The following is a 25,004-nucleotide window of genomic DNA, read 5'->3' as shown; positions in this document are numbered from 1 at the left end:
GATCGCTTGGAAAACGCTAGCATTTTGCAAGCTAAATACGCTTGCAAAATGCTAGTTTTTCCATGGGAAAATCGCGGGAATTTAAAATGCGATTTTCCCGCGGACTGGAATTCCGGAATTCTCGCGGTAGTTCCGGTACGTGTGCACTTAGCCTCAGACTCCTGATTTGGTCTCCATCTGCTGGGTCGGCTGTAAAGGAAGAGGTGTCGGGCCCTATTATAAAATTACTCTGGTGAAATTGATGCCACTTTGTTGGTATCTGCCACTAACTTTTGGAAATGTTTCCACTCCTGGTTGGGTCTCCATCTGCTGAGTTGCTGTAGTATTGCAAAAGAATGGGGATACAAAAAAGCGCAATAGGGTCTTATCCACGTAAAAAAGGAAGGAATATAATAAGAAACTTGCTCACCTGGTTAGGATGAGATAAGAGCATATAGTCTGGCGGCTGCTGCAGATCCACAGGTCCTCAGTGACCAGAAGAAGTCATGTATTCAATGGATCTTGAATGATCCTTTTACTATTGGTTCTTGTCCGTTCGAGTGGAGATCGGGTTCTTCTCTTTTTTATTCTCTTTTGAAAGTTACGATCTAGATTTGGTACCCTAGAATTGGAGAGCTTATTAATGACATTAATAGTTGTTGCAATTAAAAATTCTTTTTCATTTTACGCATCTCTGTAATATAACCTATTGGATTAGTTAACCTCGTGATGTAATTGAACTTTGACATTGTGTCATCTGATCTCTTGGCACTCAATTTTTTGAAACTCAGCGTCCTCTCTGAACTATATATACTTGTGATGAATGTACATCAGTATTTCCTGATGAAGGGGGCATGAGACCCCTGAAATGCGTTGAATAAAGCCACTGTGAATTTAAGACATCTCACTCCTGGAATTTATCCCTGCGGCAGCGCGGAGTTTTAACTGCAAATTCCCATTGAATACATGAGATGCTGTAGTGGAAGAGGTGTCAGTCCCCATTATACTATTTCTACTGTATTGAAATTGATGCCACTTTGGTGGTGTCTACCACAAATTTTTGGAAATGTGCAGCCTCCTGGTTGGGTCTCCTTCATGTGTATAGCCTGTAGCAGTAGGCCTTCGAGATTGTCATTTCCTTTGAGTAAACTACCCGTGTTGCTATTCTTGTTTTTATCTGACAATAGTTGTCTACAAAACTTATATTTGTGCCACCTGAGTGTGTCCGAGCATCAAAGCAGATTCAGCTGTTGCATGTGATATCAGGGCTCCCAGCACAGCAGGTCTACACCGATTCCTCACCCACCTTGTCTTAATTGCTGTAAATGTTGGCATCAGCCCTGGGCTGATTGCTGCCATGCCATTCTAAAATTTGTATTGTTGGTGAATTGAGGCCACTTTCCTGGTGTCTGCCCCTAATTTGATGTGTTTTGGCAGCTTTTGGGTCTTTTTGAAGATGTTGTGAATGCATGTATGTGTTTGTTTTAGCCTCCAAATGACTCTAATGGCGTTCGACTATGTTCAAAGAATATTCAACAAATAAATCTGCGAGAATTGCAAAATCATTGATTGTAATACGAACCGAACATTGAAATATTCGCTCATCTCTAATCACTAGTGACTTTATACACAGGAACTCTGTATATGGTGTATAGAGCACATGTAATACAGTGATCATTAGTGATCACTAGTGATATTATACACAGTAATTTTGTATATGTCATGATCCAAGGTGGATCTGACAAGTAAATGGGCAAAGTGAACTTTTTTCCTTTGGCTTGGTGCCAAAGTGGGTTGATTGCCCCCGGTGGCCATTAGAATTATTACACGTGGTGTCGTTCTTTCTAAGTTGCCCCGGTCTTGGTGAGCGGTAGTGCACTTTAGTTTCTTTGGTTTAATGTGCACGTAATTATAAATCAGGTGTGAGGCTCTATAAAAGAGAGTCAGGTGTGTTCAATCACTGTTGGTGATATTGTGAGTTCGTCATTTGGGAAGCAAGCCTGGGTGATGAAGGAGCTGAACAAGAGTCCAGGGCAGCCCAGCCAGAGGGGTTGAGTCAGCTATGGAGTCTGCATAGAGGGCTGGCATGGCGTGGTGGAGTCGCAGTTTATGGTGTCAGCAGGAGGTGCTTGCATGGCTTGGTGGAGTGGCGACGATGGTGAGAGTTGCACTCAGCATGCTGGACTTGGTTGCTGAAAACTGGACTCAAGCATGCTGGACTTTTTGGCAGAAGCTGGACTCATCTTTGGGACTCTGTTTACTGGGCAGCTGCAACTGGTGGTGGACTCTGCTCCAAGGCTGTACTATGGTGATGGATCTGGCTATGGTGATGGATCCGGGTGGAGGAGAAGATGCACGCAGGTGGTGGGCTCTGTTTCTAGGAGCGTACGCAACAGAGCAAAGCTAAGTGGTGTTCCCCCTGAATTGTCATTTTTCCTTATGTGTGTTTAGTGCAATGGAGGGATTAGTTTCCGCACCGACCAATTCCCTAGTGAGGGTTTAGGTGCAGAGCGAGTCAGGGTTTGAGGTACGTGTGCGCCGCCCAGTGTGGAACCAGCATAGGGAACGTTAGGAGTGCAGGGACACTGGCTCAGGAGAGTACAGGAGGTCTCCACTTCCCTATTCCCTATCGCAGGGCCTACCATTGCTATTGTTACCCAGGTTCCCCTTTAGTATTTAAATTCGCCTTACTGGAGGTGGGGTTTCCAGACTGTTGTATAAATACATGTAATACCTAAATTCGCCAGTTGGAGGCGGTGTATCCAGCTGCACGTCTTATTATTTAAATTCGCCCAACTGGAGGCGGTGTATCCAGGGTCACGTGTGTCATATGGGTTCACCTTGCGGTTCTCGCTGCGTCCAGACACACGTGACCGTGACAGTATATAGTGCATATACTGTAGTGTATAGTGTAAAAGTAATACAGGGATCACCAGTGACACTACACACAGGAGCTCTATATATAGTGTATAGTGCATAAGTAATACAGTGATCACCAGTGACATTATACAAAGGAGCTCTGCATATGTTGTATATTGTACAGGTAATACAGTGATCAGCAGTGACATTACACACATGAGCTATGTATATACTCTAATAGTGTATAGGTAACACATTGACTCACTAGAGACATTTCTAGTTGAAGTCCTTCAGAGCACATTACTTAATTTTGTCCCAACTTCTACAATACACAAGATGAAGAAAAAAAGGCGACATAGTGGCGCCCTGCACAGTAACAGAACCCCTCATTGAAAACAGTATCCTTAAAAATAAAATACATCACTGCAGTAATAATATCCCCCAATTAGCCTCTACAGTAATAATACCCCTCATCCTGGCTCCCTTGTGTCTGTTCCTAGCCCCTTGCGTTCCATTCCTGGCTCCAGCCATATGTTCTCCCATCATACCCCCCATGTGTCTCCATTCTGCCCACATGTGATGTCCCATCCTGCCCCATATGATCTCCCATCCTGCCCCATGTGATCTCCCATCCTGCCCCATATGATTTCCCATCCTGCCCCATCTGATGTCTCCATCCTACCCATCTGACATCTTCATTCTGCCCCATAATCCTGCCTCATCTGTTTGCATCCTTCCCTATGTGTCCCATGATCCTGCTCCATGATCCTTCCCTATGTGTCTCATCATCCTGCTCCATGTGGCACATGATCCTGCCCCATCTGTTGCATGATCCTGCCCCATCTGTCCCATTATCCTGCCCCATCTGTCCCATGATTCTGCCCCTTCTGTCCCATGATCCTGCCCCATGTGTCCCATGATCCTGCCTCATTTGTCCCATAATCCTGCCCCATGTGTTCCATGTTCCTGCTCCATGTATCTCCATCCTGCCCCATGATCCCGCCCCAGCTGTCTCCATCCTGCCCATTGTGTCCCATAATCTTGTGCTATCTGTCTACATATTGCAACTTGATGCTTTCAGTAAAAAAAATCCACCGTCTCCTTACCTGGCTGCGGTCCAGCGGCGGCGTCTCTTCCATTCATTTGAGGTGTGGTCTCGCTGGCGCATGACAGTGATGACAGTTACAGAACTGGCAGGATCCTCCTGCCCCTGATGGCGGCCCTGCTTGTTGCATACCCGACCACTCGTTGCAAACTTGAGTAGTGACTAGTGAGCACCTGTGCTCAACCGTAATGATGACATATTCAATATGATGACCTAATCTTATAAAATTCTGTGTAGTACCTGTGGTTTCAAAATCCTCACTATACTCCTCTGTTTAGGCACATCAAAGACTCCCCAAACGCGACATGGCGTCCTCTCTCGTTTACAGCCATTTTTGCATTCAAAAAGTCAAATGATGCATCCCTTCCGAGGCCTGCTGTGTGACCAAATAGTAGTTTTCCCTTACATATGGAATATCTGTTTGCTCAGGAGAAATTACACAGCAAATTTTGTTATCATATTTTGTGAAAAAAAAGTAAATTGTCTATTTTTACCTCCCACATTCCATTACTTCTTAAATGTAATTTTGAGCACTTTGACGGTTGCAGTTTTTAGAATGGTGTCACTTTTGTGAATTTTCTGTCATATAAGCCCCTCAAATTCACTTCAAATGTGATGTGGTCCCTAAAAAAATAGTTTTGTAAATTTTGTTGGAAAAATGAGAAATTGCTGATCAATTTTTAACCCTTCTAACTTCCTAACAAAAAAATGATCTTTTAAAAATGATGCAGGTGTAAAGTAGACCTTTGGGACATGTTATTTTTTTATTATTTTGTGTGGCATAACTATCTGATTTAAGGGCGAAAAAATTTTAAATTGCAAAATTTTAAAATTTTTGTAAAATTTTCGATATTTTCATAAATATTTGCAAATCATATTGACCAAAATTTGCCACTAACAGGAAGTACAATATGTCACGAAAAAACAATCTCAGAATCACTGGAATGCGTTGAAGCATTCCAGAGTCTTGACGTCGGAAAGTGACACTTGTCATATTTAAAAAATTTGGCCTGGTCTTTAAGGTCAAAATTCGCTCCGTCACTAAGGGCTTAAATTTTATTGCCTTTTATGATGTCTTTAATGCAAGTGTTTTTTTTTTCATATTCACTTGTATGATTAAACCAATAAGTGACTTCCAAGCGGAAGCCGTCTGAATAATGGTCAGATTAATTCTTCTTATCACTTCATGGTTTTATAAAAGTGAAGCTATTAAAAGAAGCTCAAAAGCCTAAACAATCATACAGTAAGTTTTTTTTACATTGCAGTGCATATTCATTCTTTTAGCATTTTTTAGCACTTTTTCAGGCGGGTTACAGAAAAAGACGTAATGTGCGTATATCCTAAAGGTCAAGGCTCAGGGGGATGGGCACACTAACCTCATGTACAATACAAAAATATAGGAATAATGCCAGCACTCCTATAGTGCTTAATTAATGCACGCAAGTCATGGCATATTATATATTTCTCTATACTTGCCCTGGTTATGTCTCTTACCATGTATGTATTTATACCTATAAGCATAATGTCTTGTTTAGTCTATACTACAGTCTTGTGAAGCAAAGTAAGCATGACCATAGTATATCAGGTGAAGAGAAATGTACGTTCCTGGACATAATCATGACCAAGGGAATAAAAATATCCATTGCTTACATAACTGGTCGCATTTTGAGAATTGGAGGCTGATTTTTCAAGGCAACAAATTTAATGGGAACTCTTAAGATAGGCTTTATAAGGTAACTGATATCTCCTTCATTGTTGGCTCCATCTCAAAGATTTGATTGGGATTCAGGTGCAGAGACTATGAAATGTATGGAGATGTGCCTACTAAACAATGAAGGGGACACTGCATCCCAGTGAGTTCTGCATCCCTTTCTTTGCTTACCAGGCTTTGCTCTGTACAGCTTCTTCTTGATCTGATTAGCAGGTATGCCAGTAATTAGACACTGGTCTGATATTGTTCACATCCAAAATTACATAAAATTCTTCATTTATAACCCCATTATCTATGCATCTGGTACCGTAATAAAAATCAAAATGTTTTGATGCTCCAGCTCCTTAAGATAAAGTCCAAAATTTATTTAATTCATGTTAAAACAATACATGCTTCAGAACAGAACTCAAATGGACAAGAGGAAAAGAGATGCGTTTCGATCGCAACAGTGGTCTTTGTCAAAACCTGTTGCTGCTGCGATCGAAACGCATGGCTTTTCCTCTTGTTTATTTGAGTGCTGTCCTGGAGCATATATTGTTTTAACATGGATTAAATTAATTTGAGATTTTATCTCAAGGAGCTAGAGCATCAAAACTCTTCTATTGCTGATCACATCTTACCAGGAAGGAGTTCCGTGCACCTATCTTCTACTGTTGGTGATTTGGCTATTTTTCCTTTGTGTCCTTACAGTAAAAAAAAAAAATATATATATATATATAGCCTATCCAAGTATATACTTGCCAGTATGCACCACAAACAAGCTGATGGGAGTGCTGTAGTATTTTTTTTTTATAAAAATGTATATACCTGACACCAGTAAATCAGAGAGTAAACTTCTATGATAGCAAATGAAACACACTGTATAAAAGGGATTAAAGGAGATGTCCACTACTTTGACAAGCCTGTCTCAATCAACATGATTGCCCCCAGTCAAATAATGCTTATAATGACTCCAGTGCCCGCGCTATATCAGCAGTGTCGGCACTGGTTATCCCGGGGATTGCATTACATTGTTATGTCATGCAATTCCTGAGCCCAATCAGTGATGGCTTCACTCTCCTCATCTTCAGATGATTCAGACATCAACTGGCTGCTCACTTCCTCTTGATGTCTGATTCATCCAAAAGCAGGAAGAATGAGGCCAGCACTCATTAGGCGCAGGGATCGCATGACATAACAATGAGAACCAATCCCCGTAAGAGGGAGTGCCGATGCCACGAGAAAGGCATCAGAGAGAAGTATAAGTGTTATTTTACTAGGGGCAAACATGCTGATTGAGACAAGGTTGTCCGAGTAGTGGACAATCCTTTTAATGAGATTTTCGTCAATAAACATGGTAGTGTATAGCACTTTAGTTGACCATACGTTTCAAATAACTGTTGGCTGATTTTTATTCAGCAGTCAGCTATCTCTCCTAACTCCTACATACAGGTAAGCTCTCGGCATGGCCGAGGATTCCAGTGTTTTCAATGGGGAAAGAGGAGAAAGCCGCTTTTTACAGACTCCTCCAATATGTCCCCCAAAAACAAAAGGATCAGCCACTAAAATTCCACCTGTCGTATTCTTCTTTCTCCCAACATCATCTGTCGGGGGAGAGTCTGAGATGGTGAGCATGTCACACTGAAAACATTGTGCTCGCTTGACTTTCATCTAATGTGTATGGTCACCTTCAACGTTTAGGGTTAATGAAAAGTATCTATATAGAAAAAAGAAAAAATAACATAATTGCCTGCGCGACACGTCAAACAAGTTTTGGCTTCCTTTTAAAAAAAAAACAAGTGCAAAAATAAGAAGCTGCGATTTACTGAATGCACGCTGGATCCTCACTATGACTCCGAGAATCATGACAGCTCTGTCAGCTTCCCAGAAATGTACTGATGATGGCTCTGTAGGAGAAACTTTTTAACTGCAATAAGTTGATGAGTCTCTGAAAAAAAGTACTAATCACTAGGAGACAGTTCAGACAGTATTAAGACTTTCTTTTTCCTTGCTTTCTACCAACTAAAATATTTTCTGTCTTCCAGTCGATCCAGCCTGAACTTGAAGTCAGACGATGGCTTGCGATCAAACTGCAAATCTGCACAGATCACAACGGCGATCATTAGCATTCCGACCCCTCCAGCTTTGACACCAGAAGGCGAGAACAGACCTACAAACCCGCCTGGACGCACCACAAACATTCATAGTGCCAGCAACGTTGTAAAAGTTTCTGCGTTGTAAGACACTGCATCTAACATAGCGAATCAAGGCTGTCGTGTCGTGTCCTTTTTTGCTGCAAAATAGTGGAATTAGCAGTGAAGGAGTGACAAGCTTCTGCTAAACTTGCCATTTACCACCATGGAAAATTCATGAAGGAGCACTGGCTATATACATAGGCACCTATAATCATGCATATAGGGTTATGTATAATTTGGATGTTTGCTGCTAGGAAGTTTCATGGCAAGTAAAGGAGTTAACACGAAAAGCAAATTGACAACACTGTGTCTAAACACCTTTTTTTAAGGTTTTCAATGGATAATATTTATTCATGAAGAAATGACTCAACTTACAAAAAATTTAAAATATGGGATCGACAAGGAGTAAATTTTTGAAGGTCGTCAAAGGGGAACAGGGACATACAAATGCAATTTTCTTCTTGTAAGAGAATTTGCAAGCAACCAAAATGACAACGTTTCTGATAAAAGGTTGGACTTAGGGGCTAGGGTGGGTTTTGGGGGAAATGGTCAAAGAAAATTCTATTTTCCTGCATTTTCTGTGAGAGTGGACATTGAACTGTTTAGAGAACAGCATAGCTCCTAGCACATTTCAGGACGGGCACATTGTAGATGCGAGCACACACTCACACTCATCTTCCCTTGCTGATGTTCTTAATTCTTAGATCATTTTTGTATTAGCATTTGAAGTCCAAGCAGTGCAGACTGTGATGTTGTCAGGTATTATGTCTGTGAAGAAAAACATTCGTGAATCATAGAAAAAAAAAGAGGAAAAAACATGATAGCATTAGTTTACGCACCATTATTTTCTGCTTTATACTTTCCACTCAGAAGCAGGAGAAGCTGCAAGTTCTGTAAAAAAAAAAATGAAAAAAAAAGAAATGAAAAATAAAAAGTTAGAAGAGTACATGATAGAGGATCTATCCCAGTATCCAATCACAATGAATTCAGGCACCCGGGAGTAGACGTGTTGCTGAATTTTCTTAATATGGGGTAACCTGGATCTCTAGAGTTCAATGTAAATACTGTAACCATTCCTTGGTGTTTTCGCATTGATCTATTGTGGCTCCGCACCTCAAGCGTTACTCAGATAACAGACTGATCTTGCAGCAGTGTGCTGTTATAGGAGACTATTTTTATATACATATATATATATATATATATATATCTTAGGTGAGCTTAGGGCCAGGTACAATAGTGTATTCTTCCTTCCATACAAATTTTCCCTTGCCGGTGCTGGCATCCATTTGATTTCACTTTTGCAAGATCCACGTTAAAGCAAGGTTTCTAGCTTTGACTAAAGCTCATAAAATTGTGATGTCTCATCAGATACCAGTTCAAAGGGAAAGGAGTACCTTGCAAATCAGTCATATTGCACTCCGATTCAATGCCTAGCACTGCTGCATTGTTCCGATGGGCGAGGATCTTGGCGTCAGAAAAAGGGTAGGAAACTCTATTAGCACAGTATGGGTTTAAAAGACCCTTTGCCATTTACGTTACATGACATACACGCTATATTTTTCCAAAAAATAGAGGATAACATTCCATCTCTTCCTAATGGACGTTATAAGAACTATATTGACAACCAAAAGCTCAGGTCAGTAGTCCAGACGATGGAAATATCAATCATGGAGTGTAGAAGTTATGTAGATGATTGATGGTGGACAGATGTTGAGTTGGCAGCGGTGGTACAATCTGTGGTGGCGTTAGCGCTGTTGTCAGTGCATGAAGTTTACAAGAACATGTGAAAAACCCATTCCGAATAGAAGAAATGAGGTCTGGTATATTTTATATTTCTAAAGACAATATGGGATAGGTTTAATGTGTCACGTCAAGGTTGGAGGACTCACTACATTGTGTTACGTTGTGTTTTCCAATCAATTTATTCATTCTCATACAAGTAAACCCTATATGCCCAAATTTACTGTCTGTCCTACTACCTTTCTGGATGTCAGCCATCAATTGTGCCCATGAATTGTGTAAGATCATTCAGTTTTAAGTCAGAATTGGTCTATTCTTGATCACCCAAAACCGTCACTACACCAGAATATGTGAAAAAGTCCCCAAAATGCATCAGAATGTCCACATAACTGTTTTAAAATAAATAAGAATGTAATCTAGTTAAAGGAGGCTTTCTGATCCAAGACAATTTGAACTATCCACAGGACAGGCCACGAATATCTATAATACGAATTCCCATTTGAATGCAAATTGTTCTGAAACAGCAGAGGTGTAACCAAGGATGCGGAGGTTGCTGTGCAGCCAGTCTGTGGAGACTTAGATGGCTCCATAAGGTAACAAGTAGTGTAGTATACATAAATGATGAATTTAGGGTCCCAGTTATAGATTTGGAATAAGCACATTGATTAGACAACAGGAGAGACATGTTAAAGGTGTTCTCCAGTCATATGATATTGATGACCTATCATGTGATATTAGAATAGGACATCGATATCAGATTGGTGGGTGTCCAACACCCAGCACTCCAGATCTGTTAGAAGTTCTAGTAGAGGCCAGGTGAAAGCATTAAATGGAGCTGCACTGAGCACCTCCCTTCAATGTGTAACAGCCACTATCAGGTACTGAAGATCAGCTGCTATATTCAAAACAGGAGCTGATCTGCAGTACTTGGCAGCGGCTGCTACACATTAAAGGGAGCAAGTTCACTGCTTAATTTGGACTAATAACAGTTGATCTGTGTAGCAGTATCGGACCCCCACAGATATTATATTGATAGGTCATCAATATCATATGCCTAGACAGCCCCCGTAATAAAACTCCTGCCACCGGAAAAGGAAGAGTTCTCAGTCATTAAAATAAAAGAATTAAAACAGATGATGCTCCATAGTGTAACAATTTTGGTCAGTGATTCTGGAAATAAAATACAATGGGTCAAATTTATCAAAAGTGACTCAAAGGAAAAATGTTTGTTGGCCATAGCAACCAACCAAAGTACAACTTTCATTTTACCAGAGCTGCTTACAAAACAAGAGTTGTAGACCGGCTGGTTGCTATAGGCAACAAAGACAGGTTTTCTTTTAGTCCGTGTTGATTCATGAGGCTCAATTCTGTATGTGTTCACCACAGGTTCCGCAATAGTAAGGCACAACTCTGAGGAGCATGTGAAAGGAATCTCTCCTCCTGTGCATATGGCCGCTGGTTCAGACGTCTCCCAACGAGAGCTCAGCCGACACATCAACCAACAAGCACAGGTCAGGAATATGCTCTTAGGCTGGAGTCACAACAACTTATAAAAATACGGTCCATTTTACACGGACGAGAATCGCAGAAATGTTCCCTGAACAGTGATCCGTATGTCATCCGTGTGCAATGCGAGGATGCGATTTCCTTGCATCTAAGCATCTGTGTGACATCCGTATGGCATCTGTATGGCATCTGTATGGTGAGATTTTTTCAAATATTTGTGAAAACATATAAACAGTCTATATATATATATATATATATATATATATATATATATATGTCAGTGAGACACATATATATATTTATATTTCATACAGAGTTAAATAGCAGAATAGCCAATAATTCAATTGTCGGCTTCTGTAAAATCATTACAGGACCCGACAGGATATGAGACATGGTTTACATACAGTAAACCATTGCATATCCGTTAGATTTATACATGACCCTCACTAATAATGTTAGTAGTGTGTGTGTGTGTGTAAAATTTTGGAGCTGTAGGTGTTAAATTAAAAGATTAATTCACGGAAAAAACTGGTGTGGGCTCCTGCACAATTTTCTCTGCCACAGAGGGAAAGCCAGTGACTGAGAGTAGATATTAATAGCCTAGAGAGGGACCATGGTTATTGGCCCCCCTGGCTAAAAAAAATCTGCCCCCAGCCACCCCAGAAAAGGCACATCTGTAAGATGTGCCTATTCCGGCACTTACCCTCTCTCTTCCCATTGCCCTGTAGCGGGTGGCATATGGGGTAATAAGGGGTGAATGTCACCTTGCTATAGTAAGGTGACATTAAGCCTGGCTAATAATGGGGAGGCGTCAATAAGACACCTATCCATTATTAATCCACTAGTCTGAAAGGGTTAATAAAAACACACATATTCTGCTATCTATATATCTATAAATATATATGTGTGTCAATCACATATATATATATATATATATATATATACAGTATATATATACCTATACTATGTGTATACATGTATTCTCTCAATTCTATTTTAACCTATCAGTGTGATTTTACAGTATAGTGCACTGAATTGCAGGCTTTTCTAAAGGACACCGGTGCGTATTTGTCGCAGGTCACACGCATGGTCCCTGTGTAATCCATTTTTTTCTAGCACCCATAGACTTACATTGGCAAGTCTCGGGCGTATACGGTGCAAATCGCAGCATGCACCCGCACGTATACTACGGGCGAGAAAAAAACGGATGATGGGAGCTGCCCCATAGATTAACATTGGTCCGAGTCCTATGCGATTTTTTCTCGCATAGCATTTGTCCGTATTTCTCTCTAATGTGACTCTGGCCTTAGGCTATATTCCTAGATTTTGGTGAGTTTTTGATGTTGCAGATTTTCTGCAGCATTTCGGTACCCATTAAATAAAATAGGTTGCTTGCATTTTTTTGAAAATGCGAAACATAAAAAACTCACAAAACACTCATCATGGGAACGTTGCCTACAGTTTTTTTGAGGTGGTCGAAAAAAATAAGTTTTTTCAAGTACAAACTGCTGCAGGATATGTTTCTTCTTTGGGGAGTTGTTGGAGGAGTATTTTTTTTTTCTGATGCAGATTCAAAGAGTTTTGGAAGAGTTTTTGTTCCTGAACATCTTTTGTGTAGCCTTTTGATTAGACAGAGCTTAGTTTGGAGTGGATTTTATCTGAACCGCTTGAAAGAACGATATGCACTTTTTTGTCCATGAGGTGTTTTTCAAAACCTCTGAGGAAAAAAAAGTGCAAAAAAACTCCTCATATGAACAACAAGCTGTATTTCCAATAGAAAACAATAGAAATATCATTCCAAACATTTTTTTGGAGAGATCTCGCCAAAAAAACACTCAAAAAATTCTATGTGAACATAATTTACAGGTGACAGCGAACCTGACGAGATTTTAATTTTTTTGATCTTGAAGTGTCTTTTTAGATGTTTTTATTTTAATCTTTTTCCAGCTATTTTTTTACCATTTTTTTCATTGGCGTTTTCAACGATTAAGAAACTGCTAGAAACTTTTCAAGCAGAAACAATCACAAAATGGGCATCTTTAGAGCCTTTGCATTGAAGTCTATTATAAAATACAGAGGGTCTTCAGAGCAAAAAATGTCTGAAGGATGTTTAGGTCGCTTCTTTTAACGGCTTGATGCCTCTAAGGCAGTTAAAGGAAACCTGGCACCACTTTTGAGTTATGCAACTTATTAATATGGCCTTACAGGCTATAGAATACTGAAAACAGTCCTCCTTGTGTGTCACATACCAGATGCCTTGTTGTTGATCTTTTATCACTTTATATAAATGACCTCTTCCAGGCTCTAGGGACGATGGTTCCATAAAGACAACTCTGCCTCCTTGCTTAATTATCATGAGAATCGCCTCCCAAGGTGAACTTCACCTTCCTACTTTGCAGGCACCGCTGAGTCACTGGTGCTTCCGCTCATAGGGTTCTCCAACGCTCAGAAACGGCACTTCTAGGACCTGCGCAGTAGGAACATGAAGCCAGTGCCCAGGGAAGGATGGAACAGTGAGGAGCAATAATGGCACTGGGACTGCACAGGTGCGAAATGAAAAGATGAAAACCCAACATCACAGGCACACTATGGCGCTGTGGAAGGCAATTCTCATGATAATGAAGTAAGGAGGCTGAGTTATCTTCCAGGCAGCGTCCTCCTCATAACCTGAAAGAGATCATTTACGTAAAGTAATAAAAGTGGATTTCTCAACAAGACATCTACTATAGGGTAGGACTGTTTGCAGCAGTCTGTAACCTGTATGCCCATGTTAATACGGTACTTAGCTCAAAAGTGGTGACAGATTCCCATTAAGACTCTAAAAATCCTGAACATGAACAGTGCGTCATTTTTTATATGTTTGTCCTTTTGAACGTTTTGTTAGTGTTTTTTCAGGCAGTTTCTGACACAGAATCCGCCTAAAAAAGACAACTTGTGCTCATACCCTGTTTGGTAAAAATGCTTCACATTTGAAGATTAGTCTGGCCTATTCTTCGAGTATATCACCTACACCCAATCAGGTTAACCTCAAAACGAGCAATATATTTTGAATACAATTATTTTAGCATTACCTTCATGATCGTACTCTTAACCAATAGTTGGCAGCGGCAATTTAATTTTTGCTTTTTGGTGGTTGTAGGAGTCAATGAAGCCACACCAACATGACTTTATAAGAAATATGTAGATCCTCACTTACTAGGCTATGCCACTTTTTAAAAAAAATGACAGACTTTTTATAAGTCATAGTTTCTTTTCGACCCATTACAGATTTCAATTTGTTTATGGCCCTCGATTCAAGATCTAGAAGTAGTCAAGCCACAATCCATATGTCACGTAAAAGAACAAGAGATCAAACGGATCTATCAATCAGCGTGTCGTTAGTACCTTTATTGGCATTATATCTGATCTGTCGGCACCCTGCCACCTAATTCTTCTCCCGTTCTCCACATGGCCTCCCTTTTGTCAAATGCCATAGGATGGTGAGGCTTTCTAGTGAATTGTTATTGTCTCGATCATGTTAAGATTGTAGCTCACATACATCAGGGCATCGTGTGACAATCAAATTGCCACTACTTGAGCTTGAAATGTCAAGCTGAGGTGTGAAGTGATGAGCATCGATCTACCCTTTGCTGCCTTTCAGGGAGAGCATGGCCAGGAAGGGTAATGGAATCTCTGCAGCTTGCTTGTTTGTTCCTATGTGTGAGTTATGAGATACAATTTGCACAAGAAGCATTCCATTTTCTTGATGTGTAACTTCTCCAGCAGCTGAAAGAAAATAAAAAAAAAAAAAAAAACACTGAGCGCCAAAGACATTTGACTGGACTTTCCCGATAAGCAAAAACAACAACAAAAACCCCATCACAACTACGCGTCCCAAAATGCAACGTGATGGAATAATGCATGGGACTAACAAAAAAAAATATGAGATTTATCTGCAATTTATTAACAAGTTCACTGCCAGTCTCCTCAGTCTCTTGGAGCTTCTAATACCATATCTCGCAGAAAGAAGAGCAGTCATTCCCAACAAATACTTTGTGGATACATATGTGTAGGTTTGGCCTAAAATAGGCCCTAGAAAAGTGACCTAGCTGTGTAAGAGATAGATTCGTTTTAAATGTTTCAATGTAACTGTTCTATTCTATGTCTTTTCCGAGGTTTTCATTTCCTGACAGGAGCATCTGTTTGTTTTTTTTTCCAACATATGCCAGAGCCCATTCTCTTTGTTGTCTTTGATTGCAAAAATCTGTTCTCTCGAATTGCTTTACTTTTTAGCATTAGCAGTGAGCAAAGCAATTACCAGGCAATCGATATGTACCAATACAAGAAGTGGTGTATAATAATTACAGAAGAAAACCGCGCGTTGGATCTTCTCACGAGGAAGAAGGCAAAAGGACGTGAAGGAAAAAAAAAAAAAAAGAAATCACATTTCTTTCTTACAGCTTAAATCCTGTTGTCTTCTTTTGAGATGTAGTACATATGTTAAATTGTATATAATTTGCAGTAATTTGTCTTGTGCCACTGCTGTAACTAATGTGTCCAAACCGGATTAAACTCATTATGTGCCACACATGGACGGTACAGGGTCTGAGTGCTCATTCATGAAATGGCAGGTAAAGCTTCATGCATCAATTCCTGTTGTACCCATGTTTTCCTGATGTAACACCACAACCCCATGGTTAATGGGTGCAGGTCACGGGACGGCTATGGGGTCTATGAGTAGGGGGAAACCAGGGTGCTGCTCCCTATCAGGCCTGCTTCACATGTACAGAGGAAATAATCAGCATTTATATGGTGGATGGGCTACGCCTTCTGTACACCCGGAAAGTGCCAACGGTCCTACACAGCATCCCCCAGTAATGGTTAAGATTGGAACTAGCTTTGTACAAAGCAGCTTAACCTTTTAGATGGTATGGTGATCATCAGTGGTACGGCACCTCATTGGTTACAGGGGAGGGGTGACCCCCAGCCTGGCTTGTTTAATGGCAGCCAGGAGCCCATGGGTTGACCCCAATTCATACCTGTGCTATTTGCTTTCAATGTACACCCCTGACTCTACTTAACCTTAAGGTGCTATGTCTCCATCGCTATGATGCTGTATGTTCAGCCAGTAAAAATTATCTGACAGTTATATCTCGTACACAGATAGTTAAACATAGGACTCCAATATGTCCGTCTAGATATTTGGCTTAGGAGCATGTGTTTCTGATAAGAACTAAAATTACCACAAACTCCTTACTTCGCCTACAATGAGTATTTGGTGAGTTTTTGACAGTTCCTATTTTCACTGCATCAAAGACGCAGCGTCTTAAAGTTCCAGCAAAGTGGATGAGATTTATAGAAACCTCAAGTCCTCTGTTCTTTTATTTTACTCAGCGTATGATGACTTTTAGGCCATGTGCACACATGCAGTATTTGGTGAGCCAAAACCAGGAGTGGGTGATAAATGCAGAAGTGATGCAAATGTTTCTATTATGCTTTTCCTCTGACCGTTCCACTCCTGATTTTGGCTTACAAATACTGGGGTAAAAAAACCTCACCAAATACTCAGTGGGTTCATGTAGCCTTAGTATGTTTCTCCTGTGGGTACAGTGAGTTTTATGTGTGGATTTTTTTTTGCAAAGACTTGCATTAGACCTCCTTCACAAGTCTGTATAAAACACATATGTGAAAAATCGGTTCCGGTGTCATCAGTGTTTTCCCCAGTGTGTTATCAGTGTATGATCAGTGTGCCATCAGTGTTTTCCCCAGTGTGTCATCAGTGTATGATCAGTGTTTTCCCCAATGTGTCATCAGTGTTTTCCCTAGTGTATGATCCGTGTGCGCCATCAGTGTGCCATCAGTGTTTTCCCCAGTGTGTCATCAGTGTATGATCAGCGTGTCATCGGTGTATGATCAGTGTTTTCCCCAGTGTGTCATCAGTGTATGAACAGTGTTTTCCCCAGTGTGTCATCAGTGTATGATCAGTGTTTTCCCCAGTGTGTCATCAGTGTATGATCAATGTGTCATCAGTGTATGATCAGTGTGTGCCATCAGTGTTTTCCCCAGTGTGTCATCAGTGTATGATCAGTGTTTTCCCCAGTGTGTCATCAGTGTATGATCAGTGTGCCATCAGTGTTTTCCCCAGTGTGTCATCAGTGTATGATCAGTGTTTTCCCCAATGTGTCATCAGTGTTTTCCCTAGTGTATGATCCGTGTGCGCCATCAGTGTGCCATCAGTGTTTTCCCCAGTGTGTCATCAGTGTATGATCAGCGTGTCATCGGTGTATGATCAGTGTTTTCCCCAGTGTGTCATCAGTGTATGAACAGTGTTTTCCCCAGTGTGTCATCAGTGTATGATCAGTGTTTTCCCCAGTGTGTCATCAGTGTATGATCAGTGTGTCATCAGTGTATGATCAGTGTGTGCCATCAGTGTTTTCCCCAGTGTGTCATCAGTGTATGATCAGTGTTTTCCCCAGTGTGTCATCAGTGTGTCATCAGTGTATGATCAGTGTGTGCCATCAGTGTTTTCCCCAGTGTGTCATCAGTGTATGATCAGTGTTTTCCCCAGTGTGTCATCAGTGTATGATCAGTGTGTCATCAGTGTATGATCAGTGTGTGCCATCAGTGTTTTCCCCAGTGTGTCATCAGTGTATGATCAGTGTTTTCCCCAGTGTGTCATCAGTGTATGATCAGTGTTTTCCCCAGTGTGTCATCAGTGTGTCATCAGTGTATGATCAGTGTGTGCCATCAGTGTTTTCCCCAGTGTGTCATCAGTGTATGATCAGTGTTTTCCCCAGTGTGTCATCAGTGTATGATCAGTGTTTTCCCCAGTGTGTCATCAGTGTGTGCCATCAGTATACGGTCAGTGTGTCACACGTGTGTGATCCGTTTTTTTCTAGTATGCATAAAGAAATACATTACAAAGCTTCTCCTATACTTTGCAATGTTAAACAGGTACAGCACACCGCAGGAATTTGGATGGGACACTGATGCCATCCGTGTGCTGTATGTGTTTTCCACCGATCCATAGATTGTATTGGCCTTTGACATCCTTGCTGCAGGAAAAAATATCTCCATAGGTTACAATGGGTACGTGTGGTATCAGTGAAAAAAAACAGTTGCCACATGTACCAGAAACACAAACATGTGAAGGGGGCCTTAGACGGGGTAAATCTGAAGGTAAAAAAAACGTACATGTGCTTAAGTACAAATCAGTTTTGTTTAAAACATGACCAACAAGAGACGAAAATAGCAGCATCAAAAACGCGATGAAGAAACTCAAGGGACTAGTGATGAGCGAGTATGCTCATTGCTCGGGTGATCTCCGAGTATTTGGAAGCGCTCGGAGATTTAGTTTCTGTTGTCGCAGCTGCATGATTTGTGGCTGCTGGACAGCCTGAATACATTTGAGGAATGCCTGTTTGTTAGGGAATTCCTACATGTATTCAGGCTGTCAAGTAGCTGCAAATCAGGCAGCTGCGGGGACAGAAACTAAATCTCCGAGCAGATCCAAATATTCGGAGATCACCCGAGCAACGAGCATACTCGCTCATCACTACAAGTGACCTAATTTGCTTAATAGTTGCAGAAATACTCCAGAAAATCTGCAACATCAAAAGCTCATAGTGGGAACGAACCAAGGCTCTTGGTGAGTTTTTGCAGGTTTTCTGTACCATTTCTGCACTCATTAGGTATATTAGGTTACCTGTGTTTTTATTGCATTTTTGATGCTGCAGTTTTTGTCTCTTTTTGGTACAATATACTTTAAATAATTATACCTTGTTTTTCACACTTCCTGGTACTTGGTTTTGACAAAACTTCATTGGTACACTCATCTGCAGATTACATGGGGTTTTGTTGCGTTTCCACACTGAAAACGCAAATGCATTTTTTTTACCTGCAGATTTTCCGCTTCTAAAGTAAGTCTACAGGGAAAATCCGCACATAAAACCCAGCGTACTTGCCAGAGATTGACATGTTGCGGATTTGAAACACGCACCGCGGGTGAGTTTATGTTGCACAGAAAAAAAGGCACAGTGGGCATGAGATTTCTATAAATCCCATCCACTTTGTTGGAACTGTAAGGCCCCTTTCACATATCAGTTTTTTGGCGTCAGTCACAATCCGTCGCAGATTGTGAAAAACTGATGCGCCGGATCCGACTGCCCTACCTGGTAATAAGATTGGAGCATGCTCAGTTTAAAAAAACAGAATCCGTCGCTGGATTCCGTCATTTGATGGACAGCGACAGATCCAGCGCCCATAGGCTTCCATTCTAGCAAATGACAGACGGCGCCGGATCAGTCGCTTTCCGACTTTTCGACGGAGACAGAAAACATTACTTTGTCCATCGTCTCCTGCAGCCGGACACATTTTCCGATGGACGAAACGTGAGGCCATCCGTCGCAAATACAAGTCTATGAGAAAAAAACGGATCCGGCGGCATCCTTTGTCGGATGTTTTTTTCAAAAATTGCTGGATTACGACTGATGTCAAAATACTGATATGTGAAAGCAGCCTAGGACGGTGCATTTTTATTGCTGTGAAAATTTGCAATGTCAAAAACTCACCAAAAATTTATCGTGGGAACTTAACTTTAAATGGGTTTTCTAGTTTCACATCACTGCGATCGGCATATGATCATGGCGAATTTGAAACCTGTGTAGCATTGCATCTATCTTTTCCTCCTCACAGTGGCCATTACTAACACGGCTGGACAGAGACCTGCAGCGTTAACCTATTGAAAAGGATGTGAGCAGCTGGACTAACCCTCCCTGATCAATAAGTGCCATCATTTTATTAGATAGGAGAACTTCACTCTGTAATTTTAGTGACTGGTGGTGGCTTCATCAGCTGAACCTCCAAAGAACTTCGGCCATGTCTGGCACTTGCTGTTTTCTGATTCATGCTTTTTATTTTCAAGATCAGTTTTCCCCCTAAAATGGCTTTATGTAAAGCTGCAAGTTCTGAGTTTAGTGCGCATCCCCTTTTCCTTTCCGTGCTTTAGCTTAGATTTCTGAAAGAAAAAGCAGACTTTCCATGGTGTGTACAGGACCTGTAATCATAGAGTATAGTTCATGTAGGCCTGCCTACATGTATACACAAAACTTTATCCCATGTTCAAGGTTGCCTAATTTCCATTAGCGTATAGGTGCCAAGTTATAAATATTTTCAGTTACTGCATTATAGATAAAATGGAGCATAGGTAAGAACACAGAGGTAAAACTGGGCTACACTGCAACTGTTTGATTTCCTATCATTTGTTGTAAGCATCACACTTGCCATAGGCTTCACTGAAAGTCGCACACAACATGTGACTCATGTGCGACCCATCTGCAACTTGGCTGTTTCATTTACAGCAAAATCCGTTCTAAAATGATAATGCGATCGCAAAATCGCAAATTGCACGGATGTAAAACACCCAAAAAAATTCCTCTGTACATTATAAAAAGCATCCCCTATGGGGATATATAGAACCGAGCAAAGAACAAAACAGGAGATATATTGCACAGATGTCTTCAGAGAATTGCTGTCACACAAGGGTTTGTAATTTTGCTAGAAACAAAACAGCCAAATTGCAGAGAAGTCACACACAAGTCGCATGTCATGGGTGACAATCCGAGTATTCCCTATGGAGTAATTCTGGAACATTTTAGCTTAGAACTCTATGTTGTGGCAATCCTCAGTTATTACTTCTGGAAAAATATGAATAAATTGCCAGCGGGTGCAATTCCCTTATTATTTGTTTGCGGACAAATCATTTTAGCAAAAGAATGAGAACACACAGTCGGTAATTTATTCAAACATTTCTAGAAATATGTATATAATAAAAAATAAAGGAAGCACATAATATTTTACCAATACTTTCCATTTACTGACAAGCCAAAGGCAATTTCCTTTACTTCGTATCAAGAAGATGAAACTCAGTCATGGACAATTCATGATTGCATTTGCACCTGTTTTTTTTGTCCACTTTTTAGCATTTTTTTTCTTATTTCTTGTTCACATTTTTTTCAGTTGCTCCTTTCGAAGTCTATGTTTATATGCAACACCTATTTTTATTCATGTTCCCCATTGGGGGGGGGGGGGGGGGGGAGTTTAAGGTTTTCCAGCTGTTTTCGCCCAATTCATCATTAGTGACTTTACAAAGAGTCCCAAAATTTGCTGCAAATGTGGTGCTGAGCCCCCCGGAGTGATTGCAAGTACAAATATGTTGGCGCCATTTTTGTTGAACGTGCGACTTTAGGGGGGAAAAAAAAAACGCAAGGTACTAGGGGATGCAAAAAAGGGAAAAATCAAGCACGCGATCTGGTTACAGTTGCATAGAACCTTCGCGTTGTACGGAAAAGTAATGTGACACCGTAGCGGGCTCTATATGTACACAGTGGAGAATATCACTGTATTACAGAACAAAGCCTATATGGCAGCTCATGGAGGTTGTGCAAACCCGGGCTTGAAGAAACAGGGCCTAGTGCAGCCCCCCTGGGAATTTCTTCTTTATGCTAGGATCACAACACTTTTTTTTTCCACAAGTCAATGGATCCATGGGGACTTCAGTCTGAAGGTCTAAAAACGGTATTCTGGCGTATCTGCCAATGAGTCCCTTGACGCAGACGGGGTCACTTTGTGTTTTGTCTGTCCTTCCCTTATGTAGTGTCTGCCTTTTGGAGTTGGTTAAAAAAAGCTTGGTCAAGTGCGCTTTTGTGCCCACCTAAAAGGCAGATACTGCTGAAAAGTGGGACAAAAAAAATTCAATGAAAAACAAAAAGAACAAAAAAATAAATAAAAACCATCACTGAAACAGAGAAAAAGCAGCAATACTTGCAATACCATGTCTGAAAACAAATTCACAAACAGGATGCAGCGGGTCCCCCCCCATGATAAAGGTGAGGGCAGTACTGGTGCAAAATACTGAAAACAACCACTTAGTAACCCACCAAACATCCATGTGGGGGGCTGCCTAGTATTCTAACTGAAAAATGAGGATGAATGAACTCATGGAGATCAACATCCAATACTGCGGAGACACCATCACGTTTCCCAACGCAGTGATTCTAGAGCAATGCCCCCATCCCTTATGGGAAATATGCAAAAACATGCAAAACACAAGCCGCGGAGACACCATCACTTTCTCAACGCAAGCAATGACTAGCCAGGTCTTTCCCCGGGAAGGAACAACTACGGGAAGGGCAGTCTCCAATGAAGGAAACCACCTATGCCAAAACATGGTATCCATCCACAGACAGATGTTTCAGGGTATTGCCCCTCATCAGTGTGGAGTAGGAAACTGGCCAGTAGGAGCAATGCCTAGTAGAAGACTGTGAAAAATGAGGATGAATGAACTCATGGAGATCAACAAAGATCATGCTTGAGCAGAAAAGAACAATGATCACATGGAATATTAGGTTTATTGATGACTTATAGCATTGGTATGTTCCATACCTATAGATACATACAAGAAATTTTGACCATGAACATAAATCACCATTAGAAGAGTATGTCATGTTCCATGTACACTACCTGGTAGTCATCACACTGCAGTGCAAAAATATACCGTTATAGAGTACGAGTATCTAGCAATATTTACCCACCTAACCGAATATCACACTGATCGTCTGGGAGGACAGACGCAGCCATAAAAGCAATGTGGAATATAACCAGCACTTTGCAATCTGTACAGGTTGATACATCTCAGAGTAACATGATAAAGATAAAATAGATTATGTCCTTTTAATATAATGTATTTCATAATGATAGATGAAGAGCACCAATTACCCCAAAATACACATTAGCAGTATTCTGGGCAGGGACAAAGCATAAAAGATGAAAGGTAATGTGTACCTTACCAACCAACCGTTCCTTGCTCCAAGTGGATCGAAAAAATATTGAGCAATTTTGAAAAGTTATGATTAAAAATTAAAGCTTTGCGTCTCCAGCTCCCAGGCAGAACAAGGCGTCTATGGTTACAGACCACAGACTGCTGTATATCAGCCCTGAAAGGTGATGGCCGTATATCTTATCGGCCAAACCTGGTGACAGGTTCCCTTTAAATTTCAGGGGCTAGTAATTTGTCTGGGTCATGTGATGAACACAATGGTGCATGGCGGATTGTTACATGATCATAAGTTTTTATCCCCTAGAAATTAGGATTACTATTGGATGACAGCAAGCAGAGATCTTTAAATCCCTTGAACTAGCTTTATTTATCTCATGCTAAATATGAGAGTAGACGCTGACAGTGGTCATCTTCAGTAGGAATAATGGGATCCTAAGTGTTACCAAGCGTCATCACCAGGAAAAGCCTACCTCTGTAGCCCCCTATTTCTTCTGTTCTTTTCATCAGGTGGTCGCCGTTTACTAGAAAGCGATTACCCCTATAGATTAGTACAGATCCCCCTCTTTTTCGAGTAACATCAGTTTTGCTCACATCAAGAAACCTTTTCACAGGTGTGCTTTGTACAGTGGGGCAAAAAAGTATTTAGGCAGTCAGCAATAGTGCAAGTTCCACCACTTAAAAAGATGAGAGGCGTCTGTAATTTACATCATAGGTAGACCTCAACTATGGGAGACAAACTGAGAAAAAAAATCCAGAAAATCACATTGTCTGTTTTTTTTTCATTTTATTTGCATATTATGGTGGAAAATAAGTATTTGGTCAGAAACAAGATTTCTGGCTCTCACAGACCTGTAACAACTTCTTTAAGAGTCTCCTCTTTCCTCCACTCATTACCTGTAGTAATGGCACCTGTTTAAACTTGTTATCAGTATAAAAAGACACCTGTGCACACCCTCAAACAGTCTGACTCCAAACTCCACTATGGTGAAGACCAAAGAGCTGTCAAAGGACACCAGAAACAAAATTGTAGCTCTGCACCAGGCTGGGAAGACTGAATCTGCAATAGCCAACCAGCTTGGAGTGAAGAAATCAACTGTGGGAGCAATAATTAGAAAATGGAAGACATACAAGACCACTGATAATCTCCCTCGATCTGGTGCTCCATGCAAAATCCCACCCCGTGGGGTCAGAATGATCACAAGAACGGTGAGCAAAAATCCCAGAACCACGCGGGGGGACCTAGTGAATGAACTGCAGAGAGCTGGGACCAATGTAAGAAGGCCTACCATAAGTAACACACTACGCCACCATGGACTCAGATCCTGCAGTGCCAGACGTGTCCCACTGCTTAAGCCTGTACATGTCCGGGCCCGTCTGAAGTTTGCTAGAGAGCATTTGGATGATCCAGAGGAGTTTTGGGAGAATGTCCTATGGTCTGATGAAACCAAACTGGAACTGTTTGGTAGAAACACAACTTGTCGTGTTTGGAGGAAAAAGAATACTGAGTTGCATCCATCAAACACCATACCTACTGTAAAGCATGGTGGTGGAAACATCATGCTTTGGGGCTGTTTCTCTGCAAAGGGGCCAGGACGACTGATCCGGGTACATGAAAGAATGAATGGGGCCATGTATCGTGAGATTTTGAGTGCAAACCTCCTTCCATCAGCAAGGGCACTGCAGATGAAACGTGGCTGGGTCTTTCAACATGACAATGATCCAAAGCACACCGCCAGGGCAACGAAGGAGTGGCTTCGTAAGAAGCATTTCAAGGTCCTGGAGTGGCCTAGCCAGTCTCCAGATCTCAACCCTATAGAAAACCTTTGGAGGGAGTTGAAAGTCCGTGTTGCCAAGCGAAAAGCCAAAAACATCACTGCTCTAGAGGAGATCTGCATGGAGGAATGGGCCAACATACCAACAACAGTGTGTGGCAACCTTGTGAAGACTTACAGAAAACGTTTGACCTCTGTCATTGCCAACAAAGGATATATCACAAAGTATTGAGATGAAATTTTGTTTCTGACCAAATACTTATTTTCCACCATAATATGCAAATAAAATGAAAAAAAAACAGACAATGTGATTTTCTGGATTTTTTTTTCTCAGTTTGTCTCC

At 41.1% G+C, this 25,004-nt stretch overlaps 1 protein-coding gene across 3 annotated transcripts in view; it reads left to right on the top strand.

Annotated features, from left to right (window-relative positions):
* The window catches only part of KCND3 (potassium voltage-gated channel subfamily D member 3), a 749,684-nt gene extending 734,037 nt beyond the window's left edge, over positions 1-15,647 (top strand). For all 3 annotated transcript variants that reach the window (XM_073557285.1, XM_073557286.1, XM_073557284.1), the window contains one exon: positions 7,679-15,647. In XM_073557285.1, the coding sequence (XP_073413386.1) occupies positions 7,679-7,874 (196 nt within the window). In that variant the 3' untranslated portion in view covers positions 7,875-15,647. The remainder of the gene's footprint in view (positions 1-7,678) is intronic.
* The last annotated feature ends 9,357 nt before the right edge of the window (positions 15,648-25,004 follow it).

This window comes from Dendrobates tinctorius, unplaced genomic scaffold (genome assembly GCF_039654945.1).
Source record: "Dendrobates tinctorius isolate UK_male_01 unplaced genomic scaffold, ASM3965494v1 ptg000246l, whole genome shotgun sequence".
Taxonomy (NCBI): domain Eukaryota; kingdom Metazoa; phylum Chordata; class Amphibia; order Anura; family Dendrobatidae; genus Dendrobates; species Dendrobates tinctorius.
The sequence above is the reverse complement of the archived record's forward strand: the minus strand, read 5'-3'. Positions and strand labels throughout refer to the sequence as shown.